The 15,443-nt window shown below is 37.2% G+C and overlaps 1 protein-coding gene across 1 annotated transcript in view; it reads left to right on the top strand.

Moving 5' to 3' along the window:
* tshr (thyroid stimulating hormone receptor) overlaps positions 1–15,443 on the top strand; it is a 220,833-nt gene that overhangs the window by 149,242 nt on the left and 56,148 nt on the right. The window contains 3 exon segments of the mRNA XM_056480930.1: positions 10,963–11,040; positions 11,397–11,465; positions 12,454–12,531. Coding sequence (XP_056336905.1) covers positions 10,963–11,040; positions 11,397–11,465; positions 12,454–12,531 — 225 coding nt within the window.

Here is a 15,443-nt window from a genome sequence, read left to right as displayed (position 1 = left end):
TTGTGCCAAAGTTTTCAGATAAATGGAGTTTATGTGTGTACTATCATGCTCTGAATAATATCACTGTTCGGGATAGTTTTGTCGAAGGAGAAGTTAATCAGCTGTAGTCAGTCATCACTGACTGTGAAACTTTACACTGGACCTCAAGCAACATGAATTGTGTACCTCTCCTCTCTTCTTCCAGACTCTGGGACCATGATTTTCAAAGTAATTGCAAATTTTACTTTCATCATAGAATATAACATTGGTCGACTCAGCAGCAGTACAGTCTTTAGCCCAGTCGAGCTGCTTTGGACGCTGTCCGTTGTTCAAGTGTGGCTTGACACAAGGAATGTGACAGCTGAAACTCATGTCTTGCACATGTCTGTGTGTAGTGGTTCTTGAAGCACTGACTGCAGCTGCGATCAACTCATTGTGAATCTCCCCCACATTTTTTAATGAGTTTTGTTTCACAATTCACTTCATGGTGCAGTTGTCCCTATTGCTTGTACACTTTTTGTTCCATCTGCTTGTCTATTAATGTGCTTGGACACTGAGCTCTATTGCTGCATTCACACCAGACGAGGAAGAAGCATCAAGCGCGAGTGATTTACATGTTAACTCAATGCAAAGACGCGAATAGACATCCTGCGGCATGATATGCTTGAATGAAGTGGCGTGAGTTGAGCGTTTTGCACAATTGACACGCGTAACGCGCGAATCGCTGGAGTTGAAAAATCTGAACTTCAGCAAACATTCGCGCCACGCTAACCAATCAGGAAATTTCTCTTGTAGGGGAATGATTATGACGTGATAAATCCTCCTGCCGAGGCCGGACAACAGTTCATCAAACTGGGCTCGGCTCAGTCTAAAGCACCGCTGAAAGCCTCCATCATCCAGGTACAGTTTGTGGAAGAGTTTATGAGCTCACAGAGCTGGGTGCATCTCAGAATGGATCTAATGGACTCAGATATGGCTCCAAATGTATTGTTGCTGTTTATCAGCCTTCCTAAAGCACATAAACACAGTTATTCTCTCAATAAAATCTATGTTAGCCATTTAGCAATAAAGTTAGAGTCACTGGGCAGACAGAAGCCCTGCCCATCATGCGAATTCGCGTCTATGGCTCAGTGAATTTGATGCGCAAATTAAGTGGATTTGATGTGCGAATGAAGCAAGTAAACTCAAAATGTTCATGCGTCTATTTATGCTCAAATAGCATGATTTATCCGTGCGTACCACATCTGGTGTGAACACAGCATTTGAACAGCCAGTTCAACACTGTAACACATCTTAAATGTTGTTTTGGTCATTCATTCTAAAACGCCTTAACAGTTTCAGTGTTAAAGTCATTATATTATTATTGACCTCCAATAATAATATATTGGAGCTTGGCATCGTCTGTTCTCCACGTCACATGGCTTCAAACGCCCCCGTGCGCTCATTGTATTTCAGCATTGTCTTCTGAGGTGCAAGAACATTTATTGAATAAAGAAAAGAAGTAAATTCTGTTTTTACTGTTGATATTTGGCGCCAGGAATCAGGAAGTGACGATTTTGCTCTCTTTGACTCGTTGGATGGAAACGCTGCTTTATTTGCCCATCTGCGCTATTCCAGTTGTGCACATAAATTTAATTAATGTTTTGGATGGAAACATAGCTATTGCCTACATTTCAGTCACACAAAGAACAAAGTCATGTACGAGAATGGCTTGTCCTTTTTTAATGAATAATTAGCTTAAATTCACTGTCCTTCGACTGGGACATGTACTGTTATTAGATTATATGGGATTATTATTCTTTCTAAAAACTATTCTTTAGTTCTGCTTACATTCTAAATGTCATATCAACCTCTATCACTTGATCAATAATAGAGGCAGACACACAAGTGCACTTTTAAATTTATTAAAACTGATCAACATGTATAAAATTGGCAACATGTGTAAAAATGTTATAAATGTCACACATTACATTACTTTTTTATTATACTTAAATATTTAAATACTTTAAATGTAAAATTATGCATTAACTTGAGCAGCTGATTTCCCACGCTAACTGTCTCTGTTTGACTGATGCAGTGGTGTTGCTTTTTAAAATATATGGTCATATTTGCTATAAATTTACATGAACACTTCAATTTCAGCTGGAGAAAGAAATGGTGATCTCATAGTCACTCGTAATATCTGCGCTCCATTGATAATGCCTTTTTATAGTCGCAGTGTGCGTGCTTAACTCTAAGTTGCTCTACTCAAAGTTGATTGACCTAACTCAGATCAGCGATTCTGAAACCGAAAACTCTGAATTTTTAATCTCTCAGTAAATCAACTCAGAGTTCAAGTTTAAACTCAGAGTTGGTTTAACCTCCTTATACTGAAACAGGCCCCATAAGTCTTCAATAATGAATGAATCACTTCTTGAGCTTGTTCAATCAGGGCAAACAAATCATAGCATTCTTTATCTCTGTCCTCAACAAACAATAAGCATAAAAGAGAAAGGAACAAAGCAGTTTCCCTTCATTCTGAATGAGAACAACAAATCCATAAAAACTTGATCCAAATTTCTGGTTTTGAAACAAGGCTGAGCTCTTTTAGCACTGATCATTACACAATCAATGTATGCAGAGTATCTCTGTAAGGTACAACATGTCAAGCCATGATACAGATGAACCAAAGACTACATGAACCAAAGGCCACACTGATGCCACTACTGCTACTTAAAGCCTATTTCACACTACATGATTTTAAGCCTGATTTGAGCCCGATTTGGAAGTTAACGAGCTTGCCAACAGATCGGGCTGTGATTTGGAAAAAATCTGGGGGTGCTCAGCAATCGGCAGTCTTTATGTCTGAACAATTGAACAATGTATCAAAGAGGCTCGCTAACGCGTCGCCAACATCTTGCAGAAGAAAATACAATATCTAGCATGCTGAATATTCCAGAGCAGTCGGCCGACTCGACCCCACGTGCAGTCAGATGTAGAGACGAGCTGCAGCCAATGAGAGAGCATACCAGCATGAGCTGAATAGCCATGGTGCTCAGAAGCTCAACAGAAATGTATGTGATTGGTCAGAATGGGCATCGATGCACTCGCCTCACTTTGTATGTTTACACAGACATGAGAATAGGCTATATTAACAGTGGAACTAGAATTTCATAACTATTAGAATTACTATAGCATTCATTCTGACTGTTCACATATAAGACGTCATATTGTCACGTCATATTTGCATTCAAGTTATGTTTATGTTAGCAGGAAGTTGCTAGGCAAAAAAAGCATGCATATTTAAAGTCACGGCAAAAAGTAGCAATCATTAATGCAGTCATTTTGACCAATATGGTAATTAAAGCTAGAAATACTCAATGATAGAATTACAACAGCATGAAAGAATGGATTTATCCTGCCTTGTACTAAGGTTTCAGGCAGTTTGCGAGTCAGCAGGATTATTTTAATAGATTAGATTATTATCCCCTCCATCAACCAAAAGATATTATGCGAATTGTTGTTCAAACTGAAATTATTTGCAAAAATTAAGGTGAAATTAATTATATTAACATACGATGTTTAATGGTGCTAAAATATTACTGTTGTAAATACTTTGCCTCACATCTCTTTTACAACAAGCATTTGAAAAACACCTCTTATAAAACCTCTATAAACCTAAAACATAAAATATTATTCTAGTGACTTTATTCTAGTGTCTTGCCTCTCTAGCATTTGTTGTAAAGGTTTGTATCAGAGAATGTGCTTATAGTTAGCATGTCTGGCTTAGTAACCATAACAAGAACACATGAGGTCAAAGAATGATTTTGATTGAATTGTTATGTTCGAACTGAAATGATTTGCAAAAGTAACGTGAAATGAATTATATTTGCACATGATGTTCAATGGTGCTAAATAAATACTGCTTTTAAATACTTCTGATCATATCTATTTGACCACAAGCATTTGAAAAAAAAAACATTATACATACTAAAATTTAATTTTTTAATTTATGAAATTGATAATTTCTCTCTCTCTCTCTCTCTCTCTCTCTCTCTCTCTCTCTCTCTCTCTCTCTCTCCACAGAGAAATAAGGAACACACGAAAGCTGACATTCATCCACCCTGAGGCATTTAAGAATCTCCCTAATTTGCAGTATTTGTGAGCAAAACAGTGTCCACACACAAATCACTGTTGGATTCCACTCCATATACACATTAATCCACATGCACACTCTTCCGTCACATATTGTTGATCCTGTACAGTATGTAGATTTAAATTTCAGTGCCTGCATGATTTTTGTTATAAGCACTTAAATGTCATCTTACTACAGACAGATTATCTAGAGATTTAAATAATTAAATTACACTTATATACATTTTATTTAAGTAGTCTGCTGTACTAGATGGCACAGTGGGTAGTGCTGTTGCCTCACAGCAAGAAGGTGACTGGTTCAAGTCCTGGCTCAGTTGGCACTTCTGTTTGTAGTTTGCATGTTTGTGTGGGTTTCCTCCAGGTGCTCCGGTTTCCACCACAAGCCCAAAGACATCCGCTATATGCTTATTTCACATGACCGCCATTTTAAAACACAAAAGCGAGGCTGCGGTGGGAAGAAAGCCGAAAGTATAGGATCAGCACTGTAAACATTGCAACAACATGATATGTACTACAAACCTCCAGCTGTTGCTGTGATTTAAAAGTTACATGTGGTGTAAACATTACTTTAATATCATGCCGTTTAGTTTAATTCAAACATTTAAAAGCATTTTAGGCATCGATCAACATCCCAATCTCTTTAAGAGTAATATGCTTAAGTGTCCTCCTAGGCTTCAGTTAATGGCACCAGGTAAACACAGTGGGGGCTACCCTGCTTGCTTTAGCCTATGTAACCAGGTGAACGATAAAACAATGCAGTCTTCTGCAGCACACCCTTGTGTTGTCTGTAACAGTGTTGTCCGGGTACTGAAGTTTTAAAATGACCATTTCCTGCTAAAATTTAAGTGAAGGTCATCAGTTCACCGCTCTTACCCAGTGCAAGCACAGATAGATGAACATTGGAGCGTTTTAAAGCCGTGAATATCTGTCGCGTCATCGGCGGATTGCTCATCTGTGTTTGCACTCGGTAAACATCACTGAAGTGCAGTGAACTGGTGACTTTCACGGCCAATCACAGTATGGAGACAAGTCTAATATAGTGAAAGAATCAGTTCATTAACTTGAGTTTGATAAATGGCATCTAAAATGTGTGTTTGGCAAAGAAAACATTAGCTAACTAGTGCTATTTCCCTTAACTTAGCTGAAAATGAGGTCTCCCAGCTAGAAATTTTTAGTTCTCTACATTTTCTGAGAATATTACCAGCAATGTTGCATTACTCTTTTCGGCAGGTAGTTTTGTTTTAGTTCCCAGAACATTCTCCTTAAAGATAGGAAAACATTTTCTAGAAACATTCTAACCACATTCGCTGGTAACAATTTTAGAACATTATATTCTAACATTCTTATAACATTATTAGTGTGTAGTTTTCTTTAAGTTTCCAGAATGTTCTCTTAAATGGTAGGAAAACTTTCGCTAAATACATTCTAAATACATTTCAAAGTAACATTCAATGTAAAAAATGTCTGTGATTTTAACAGTAAAAGCCTGTACAATCTACAGTGAAAACATGTTAAATGATTAACAGCTCATTTCTGTTCAAAATACGGAAAATAGCTGTAACAGATCTAAACTTTGTTTTCGAGAAACTAATCAGAGTGTCTGAAATCTCACCATACACCCTCATTCACTAGTCCCTAAATTAGTCAATTAGTTTAGTCCACTAGACAGAGTGAATGACCACAAATGACTGAATGATGAACACCTGCTGTTAACAAGCCCAATCACTGAAGGAAAGAACAAGCGTCTTTCCATCACCGTCTGAGTGTTCAACCCTCTGTAGTGAGGACACTACAGTGGCGCAGTAGGTAGTGCTGTTGCCTCACAGCAATAAGGTTGCTGGTTCGAGCCTCGGCTGGGTCAGTTGGCATTTATGTGTGGAGTTTGCAAGTTCTCCCTGCGTTCACGTGTGTTTTCTCCCCCACAGTCCAAAGACATGTGGTACAGGTGAATTGGGTTGGCTTAATTGTCTGTAGTGTATGAGTGTGTATGGATGTTTCCCAGAGATGGGTTGCGGCTGGAAGGGCATCTGCTGTGTAAAACATATGCTGGATAAGTTGGTGGTTTATTCTGCTGTGACCCCAGATTAATAAAGTGACTAAGCAGAAAGAAAATGAATGAATGAAGTATTTGAACATGACATTTTATATATTTTAATAAGTACAGGTTAAAATTAGTATGTTAATTGACTTTGTCTCATTATTGAAAAGAAATCATGTTCTCATAACATTTCTCTAATGTGACTGTGAAAATGTTACTTTGGTTTTGATAAAACATAGTGAAAACGTTTTCCAAGAGAACATTGTTTAATCGGGTGCCATTTCAATAATCTTAATATGTTTAAAATGTAATCTGGTACCTTACCAACACTTTCAAAACATTGCTAGAATGTTCTTGTTCATTGTTTTGGGAAAAAACATTTTTTGAATATTCATTGGATATTAGATTGAAATGTTTTCTTTAAAACATTAACACAACCTGTAGGGAATGTTAGCCAAAGTTGAGAGAACGTTCCCTTCTAGCTGGGTTCAATTTCGCTGTTTAAAATGGCAGCTGCCTGAAATCAGTCTATAGCCCAGATAGCAAAATCATGTGGCTCAAATCCGGCCCACATACCGCATGGAATGATGGCAATAGGGCGGTCCACTCCTGTTTGCCAGATCTGGGCCACAATTAAGCCATAGACATTCCACATGTCAGCCAGAATTCAACCAAAAGAACCAGAACTGAGCCTATTCTGGGCCACATTCTGCTTTTATTCTGGCCCAGATCCGGCCCACATCAGACACTTAAATCCGGCACATCTATCGCATGGAATGATGGCAATAGGGCGGTCCACACCTGTTTGCCAGGTATGGGCCACAATTAAGCTATAGACATTGCACGTGAGCCATAATTCAACCAAATGAACCAGAACTGGGCCACATTCTGCTTTTATTCTGGCCCAGATCTGGCCTACACCTTACACTTGCTGGGTGTGGCAAAGTACAAAAATCCCAGCATGCATTGCAGTATGAATACATTCTATAGCTTATTGATGCTCCAATTTTCATTATTTGCTGTTGATTCTGCTGCTTATGTTGACGTTGTGGGTTTCATCACTTTTAGTCTCTTGTTTGTGATGTTTGTAAGTTTTATTCATTTTGTTAATTGTCATCGTTGTTGAGGTTCATATGCTTATTAAGAAGTTGAACCATATTATTTTTTTGGCTTATAAACCTTCAAAATTCTGTGGCATGTGCAAGCATGTTATCATGTTACTTTTAATAATAGATTAAAACACTGGTGAACATAAATGTATTATATTATTTCATCACAGAATGTGCCTCACTTCATTTTATAGTTTTTTTTTACTTGGCTTTTTTGCTGTAATGAATAAACTTTTCAAGCAAAGTTCTTAAAAGTTACAGCAGCCCAAAAGAAAATTTATATTAAGAGGTTCAGGGTTATGAGCCATACTAAAGCAAACACTTTTAGTCTATATGGTCCACGTATGTTTTAGGATAACTGAGCCACATTTGCTATATCTTCTCTGGGCCGCTTTAGGCTCACAGCCACATTAGCCAGAGCCAACGGTGCCAAATATTTGCCAAAAGTGGCCTACATTTGTTTTAGGATAACTGGGCCACATTTGCCATATCATATATGGGCCACTATAGGCTCAAATCCACATTAGCCAGAGCTTACTGTGCCAAATATTTGCCAAAAGTGGCCCACATATGTTTTAAAATAGCTGGGCCACATTTGCCATATTTTCTCTGGGCCACATTAGGCTTACAACCGCAATAGCCAGAGCTTACTGTGCCAAATATTTGCCAAAATTGGCCCACATTTGTCTTAAAGAGCTCCTATTATACAAGAAATAGGGTCATATTTTGGTTGTAAGGGTCTCCAACAACAGTCTAATATGCATGCAAGGTCAAAAAACACTTTCATGGTCTTATAATAAGTATTTATTTTTACTTAATTATCCCAGCGACTCCCATATAAATCGTTCAGCAAATCATTTGTTCCCAAACCCCTCCTTAGCGCAAAGCTAATCTGCGCTGATTGGACCGATGACAGCCTGCTGAGATTGGTCAACAATATAATCAACAATAATATATTATTAATATTAATTATTATTATTAACAATAATATAATAATAACAATATAATAATAAACTAATCAACAATATAATGTTAGAAGTACATAATGCTACATAATGTAAGGCGTGAATTTTGGCTTCCAGTGGGTGAATGTAAATACAGACGATGGACTTGAAAATACAGACGACTAACTATGTTATTGAGCAAAAACTCCAAGAACTTGGGAGGAGATCAAAACGAGTCTCCTAGCAGTCACACTCTACCTGCTCTTTTTTTCTCTCTCACATACACACACACACACACACACACACACACACACACACACACACACACGCCCCTAGCTGACGATGTCCATAGCAACGACAAACGGCAGTGGAACGTGAGCTCACAAATGCATTTGACGTTAAATCCGTAAGCAAAGCGGCATGCGACTTTACACGCAATATGAGAATATAAAGAGTTAATCTGATACAGTACACGTGATTACAAGTAACAAAACACAACTAAATACATAATTTGCAAGCTAGAGTAAACGAGGCAACAATTTTAATCACACGTACTTACACTTGTGAAATGGAGGAAGAAACTGATCCATGATGCACTGATCCATGTTCTGACATAGTCCCTTACATCTTTTCTGATCCTTCCTTTAACAAACGGACGATGAATTCTTCTTTGTAAGCATGTATTTTCCAGAAGCACTCGAACTGCACAAGGCTGGGCTATAACGCTGAGGTATTTTTGCAAAAATAAACCTCAAACCACTGACTCGTCACAGTTTCAACTTTGTGTAGAGACTTTCAATAATATCCAGCTGAGCACAGCATGACTTCATTCAACCGGCGTCTATGTGTGTGTTTGCTCCTTTTTTTCTGTGTTAGTGAGCAGGGCCGCAGGTTTCAAATCTCCTGGGTTTGTGCGCGCAACTACTGGATGGGGCTTGTGTTTCGTAGCCGCGTCATCGCGAAACACCTAATGACTTGTTATCAAGACGACTCATTTGAAGCACTATGAGTCGACTCTTTTATAGTTGAATCAACAGTTTTAAACACTGTACACTTACATATTTAAGCCTTACATGGATATTTCACTTCACTTAGAGCTGTGTTACACACTACATGGAAGGTCATTTTCAAAAACCCATAATATGGGCTCTTTAAGATAACTGGGCCACATTTGCACATACACATGTGAGCCACTTTAGGTTTAGACCCCTTAAATGATTATGCCACATTTTTGCCAACTGTGGCCCACATTTGTCCTCCATCATTTGGACGAAATTTATCATTTTGCACATGGGTCACATTAGGCTCACATTCAGATTACATTTTTCCATAAGTGCCAAATCTTTACCTTAAATGGCCCATATATGAATTTGAATCTTTGGCCCCCCTTTGCCATTGCACAGGTGGGCCACTTCAGGCTCACATTCATTTTGTCTGGTCCGAAGAAATACCACCAGTGCTGCATAACTGCCTAAAGTGGCCCATATTCGTATGCTATCTGGGAGGTGAATTGGGTTAGGGGTTGAGTGTTGGGCTAATGTCCCACCTCATAAACATTATATGTTACGAAACACTAACACAGTGTGTCTAAATATAAACTTCGATATAAACAGCCCTGGGTGTAAGTAAGTCTGCTGTACTATTGTGCACATATAATTGATTAACATAATCTACATTTGTGGTCAAATACATTATGGAACACTTACAGCATTTAATTTCTGGAAGGACTGAACTGTAAATATAGAATTTATTATTATCTTTGTGGGCAGCACGGTGGTGTAGTGAGTAGCACAATCGCCTCACAGCAAGAAGGTCACTGGTTCAACCCTGGCTTGGTCAGTTGGCATTTCTGTGTGGAGTTTGTATGTTCTCCCCATGTTAGCGTGGGTTTTCTCCGGGTGCTCCGGTTTCAACCACCAGTCCAAAAACATATATAGGTGAATTGGGTAAGCTAAATTGTCCGTAGTTTATGTGTGTGAATAATTATGTATGATGTTTCCCAGTGATGAGTTGCAGCAAAAAGATTGCTGGTTCAAATCCCGGCTGGGCCAGTTGACATTTCTGTGTGGAGTTTGCATGTTCTTCCTGTGTTTGCGTCTGTTTTCTCCGGTTTCCCCCACAGTCCAAAGACATGTGGATGAATTGAATAAACTAAATTGGCCATAGTGCATGTGTGTGAATGGGAGACGTGCATGGGTGTTTTCCATTACTGGCTTGCAGTTGGAACAGCCTGCGCTGTGTAAAACATATGCTTGATAAGTTGGCGGTTCATTCCACTGTAGCGACCTCTGATGAATAAAGGGACTAAACTGAATGAAAATGAATGAAGTCCACATGCCATTCTAACAAAAATTGAAACAACTACACACATTTCTGATGCCATTTAGTAACGTTCATTTTGAAATATGTCAACAATGACAGTTATGCTGAGACCATAGTTTTTTGTTTTTCTATTTTTTTTTTTTTTTTTTTTTTTTGGAAATCATGTCAGAATGCAATTTTTCAAAAGTATGCCTTTTGCTGAATTGCTGAAGGTAACTATACCCTCAGTAATACAATTGTCATTGTGGACAATACATAAGACTATGTGCTGTGTTTGCAGAGGATTGTTCAACACAGGCCTCACCATCTTCCCTGACCTCACCAAAATCCAGGCTGAGGACTCATACTTTATACTGTGAGAAATGTTTAATGCTGTAGTTTTCATACAAATCTGTGTCAAGGTCTTTGAATGAATGTATTTTTGCTTCTTCTGCAGAGAAATTAGTGATAATCCTTATATTGCTGAAATTCCACCCAATGCTTTTTTTGGCATCACCAATGATCTACTATCACTGTAAGTCTTGTCACATTCGCTTATTTTTACATTTTAGTCAAACTAAGAGAGATTTAGTTCGTTTTTTGAGCTACCATTTGTTAATTTCTTCCATCCACAAGTTTTCTTTAAAATAAATACATAATAATCAATAGGTATTTGTAAGGGTGTTAGTTGTTAATGAAAATAAACCCTTTTAGGAACAGCATATTTGTGATGCTTTTTAGTATCTGATACAATTATAAATGCAGTATACTCAAGTATCTTGTGGAGAGGCTCTTTAGTGTTCTTCTGTAAATTGCCTAACGATGAGCCAGAAGCAGACATTGCTATTAGGCACACAAGGCATAACTGTGTTCTTGCTTTTCATTCCACAGGAGGCTCTACAGCAACGGCTTTACAAAAATCCAACCACATGCTTTCAATGGCACAAAGCTGGACTCAGTGTAAAGTATTTTATACAAAAATTTAATGACAGAAGTAAATATATATATTCAACATGACATGTTGTGCCAGAGTTAGCCATAAAGCTATTTTACATCTGTAGTCCCTGGGCAGGGAGTTGTAACAAGTTGTAATATATTGTAACAAAATTATATATATATATATATATATATATATATATATATATATATATATATATATATATATATATATATATATATATATATATATATATATATATATAAATCCAAAATTTTTATCTCAAACTAATGCATGCATTTCAGTTATTTAAGAGAATATTCAACATTTAAGAGAATAGTACCCAATAATCATTGTGAATTAATATGAAACTTGTAAGGATTATTCTTTGAGCTGATAGTGAACATTTATTGCAAATAATGTGAGTAAATAATGAATAGTATGCTTTTATCCTTGAACAATTTATTTACATTGGAAACAGTTCCAGTTTTAATCGGTTCCCACTGGTAGTTTATAGTGTATGCTTGAATAGGAAATGCTTTGGGGAGCATTAATATTTATTATTATCATTTTACAAATCTGGATGCTTGTGTAATTAACCTCAGACCCCAATGGGTTTCTTAAGGGGAAACAGGCTAATAATGTCAATTGCACTCATATCTTAGACTCCCTTAGGTTGTAATCTCTTGCTAATGTCATTGTGGTTTTGCCTGTTGACATTGGACTGCTAAATCAGGACAAAGGTACCTGTTGAAAGTGCAATGCCAAAACTTCATTTCAGTATGGTTATATTGCTTGTAAAGATACATTGTGCTAAATAATATGTGTCCACCCTATAAAAATATTATTATTATTATTATTATTATTATTATTATTATTATTATTATTATTATTTGTACAACCACAATGTACAAAAAAATCTTTTTTCAGTATTTTTGTTGACAAGAATGATTGTATTGTATGAATGAATTATAATACACAAAGTGAATGTTTTCATTCTTTTCTCTCCAGATACTTGCATAGAAATAAGGAACTGACCAGGCTAGATGAGAAAATGTTTGCTGGGACAAGTAGTGGGCCAATGCTCCTGTGAGTGCCTTTTGTTTCTGCTGAAAACACTTGAGATTCAGTGTCTATAGTTCCCTCTGAGGTCTTTTACTCAGGGTATACAACCCTTGTTCACAAATGATTTTTGTGTTGTGGGAACACGATCATAGAAAATTATACAATACAATTATAAAAAGAATTTTAGGATTATAATTACATTTTATAATTTTTATCAAATTAGATAATGTTTCATAGCACTTTAAAATATTATTATTTACCCCTTTCTTTTTTTATTCCACTCTGTTGGAATATGTTGTTTACTTTGTTTAGACAAAGACGTTGTATTAACGTTCTTTACAGACTTAGAATAACTATATGCCCTTTTTTGGCAATAATAATTTTAAGTTTTTCTATACATGCAAAATATCTTCTCGTGTGAATGCAGGATGTTGAACATATTAATGTTCTATTTGAGTGCTAATGTGGACCTGCTGAAATCACAGTTCTTTAATAAGTGAATAACGTGGCCCCTCAACTACCCTCTCAGGAGTCAGCTCAGTGTGAAATCATTGCTATGATGTCACTGGCTAACTATCTCAAAATGACAAAACCAGACAAGCACACATTTTTCTTTCCTAATTTTAAACTAATGTTGTGCAATATACTCTTTGGAATATATGTTTAAAAAAAATTAACGAAAATGAAAAAAACAGGCTCATGTAATGCTGTTCACACCTGGTGGTAAGATGGAACAATGTTTTTTTCATAGATACTATGGCAGGTGGATGATATTATTTACATGTCAAAATGAGGTCTTAAACATTTTGAGCTTGTTCAAATTTCTGTCGATCACTTTGCTTTCATGGCATAGATCTTAGGTCATAATATAGAGTAATAGAGTTTATTATAAATGCAGTAAGCACACAATATAAAAAAGACATCAGTGTCCATGGAGTATAAATAGCTTTCTTAATTTCTTCTTTATGGTCTTTAAGAAATAGTCCAAGTAACTACCTAAAAAACAATCTTGGAATTTTACAGCAATTCACTTTTACTGCATTTTGCTGTTACTTCAAAATAGAATAATTTAATTATTTTTATCACAGTATTTTCCTCTAAAATGTTCCTCAATGACAATGTGAAAGATATTTTTAATCTTTGCAAATGTATTAAAAATAAATTATGGCTCTGCCAGGGACATTCAAGGACATTCACAGATTTGTCCCATAGCAACTGGTTGGTTATCTTGGCTGTCCTGTTGAAAGATGAATCATCGTTCCAGTCTGAGGTCCAGAATGCTCTGGAGCAGGTTGTCTCTGTACTTTGGTGCATTCATATTTCCATCATCCTGACAAGTCTACCACTTCCTGCCACTGAAAAATATCCCCACACCTGATACTACTCCAGCATGTTTCACTGTAAAGATAATTTTGGCCAGGTAATTAGCAGTGCCTGAATATAAAAAATTTAGTCTTTTAATTGCCTTATAGCAAACTGCAAAGGACTGTCAATGTGATCCTGATCACACAAGGGGCCCAGTAGAACTCCATACTTTGTCATATGATAGTTTAGTATTTAAAGGGCACATAGGTTACCCCTTTTTTCATATTTAATATAAGTCTTTTGTGTCCCCAGAATGTGTCTGTAAAGTTTCAGCTCAAAACACCCATCAGATTATTTATTATAGCTGTTTGAAGTGTCTATATTATAGCTGGAAAAAAGGTTTTGCTGTTTTTTTGTACTGGCCCTTTAAGGCTAGTCCTCCCCACCCGCCGTTCCCACGTGCCTGTCAGCAATCGCCGCCCTCGGCTGCCTCAGGAAGCAGATCTCACATAACGTGTGTGAGAAATACTACAGTAAGAACTTTAACAATCAGTATTTGATGCATTTTTTGTGGATTTGCAACAATGAGTCACACACAATGTCATTACAAAGTTCACGCACACACACAGCAAGGACACAAACACATAGCGCACACACATACACACACACACAAACGTAGCGCTGACATACACACACACACATAGCTCAGACGCGGACACACACACACACACAGCTCAGACACGAAGACACACACACACAGCTCAGACACGAAGACACACACACACACACACAGAGAGAGAGAGAGAGAGAGAGAGAGAGAGAGGGAGCGCGCGTTAAGCTTTGCACTCGTTTTGCACGCATGTGACATGATACTGGTAATATCCACTGCTGTATGGATATCTCTTATATTAATGTATATTAATAACCGGGATTGAAGCGTCTTCCTTTATAATTGTTCTGACACGCGGCTGTGCTGATTAAGTGCATCTGAAGTGAATCGCTGTAATTCATTACACACATGCTCTGTTTTAAAACATTTTAAACTTGCAAAACTCACTCTTGATCACGTTTGATGATGATTAATGATCCTAGCGAACTGAACATGCCTTTTATTCCCGGCTGCTTTACGCTCGTCCTGTCTTGATTATATGATTATACACGTGACTACCGGACATGTTAATGCGCGCAGCTGTCAATCAATATTGACCGCTCTCCTACGTAAAGTTGCGGTCGATCTGAAAACAGCTCCAATTGGTCCACCGTTTTTATGTTGTTAAATTTGAAAAAAAAGGACTGGGTGTGTTTATTTCACCCCAATATGACAGTTTATACACTATACTTACACACATTTCTGTCTAAACAGCTTGAAAAGTAAATTTTTCACCATAGGTGCCCTATAAATTGCATCTTCACACAATAATCTATTATGGCACACATCTATTGTTGCACTCAAGATACAGTATTTGAAAGTTATTCAGAAATATAGCTAGTGTATTTTCAGACAAGTGCATCATTCAGATTGCAAGACATAGAAGATTGGCCCCATTACCTAAATACAGAACATTAGCTGAGGGAAAAAGGACCATCAAGAGGTTCAGTTGCAAGGCAACCCCACTTTCCCCTAGTTCAAT

Source organism: Danio aesculapii, chromosome 20, assembly GCF_903798145.1.
Source record: "Danio aesculapii chromosome 20, fDanAes4.1, whole genome shotgun sequence".
NCBI classification, from domain to species: Eukaryota; Metazoa; Chordata; class Actinopteri; order Cypriniformes; family Danionidae; genus Danio; species Danio aesculapii.
Note: the sequence above shows the minus strand (reverse complement) of the source record. Positions and strands in the feature narration are given on the sequence as shown.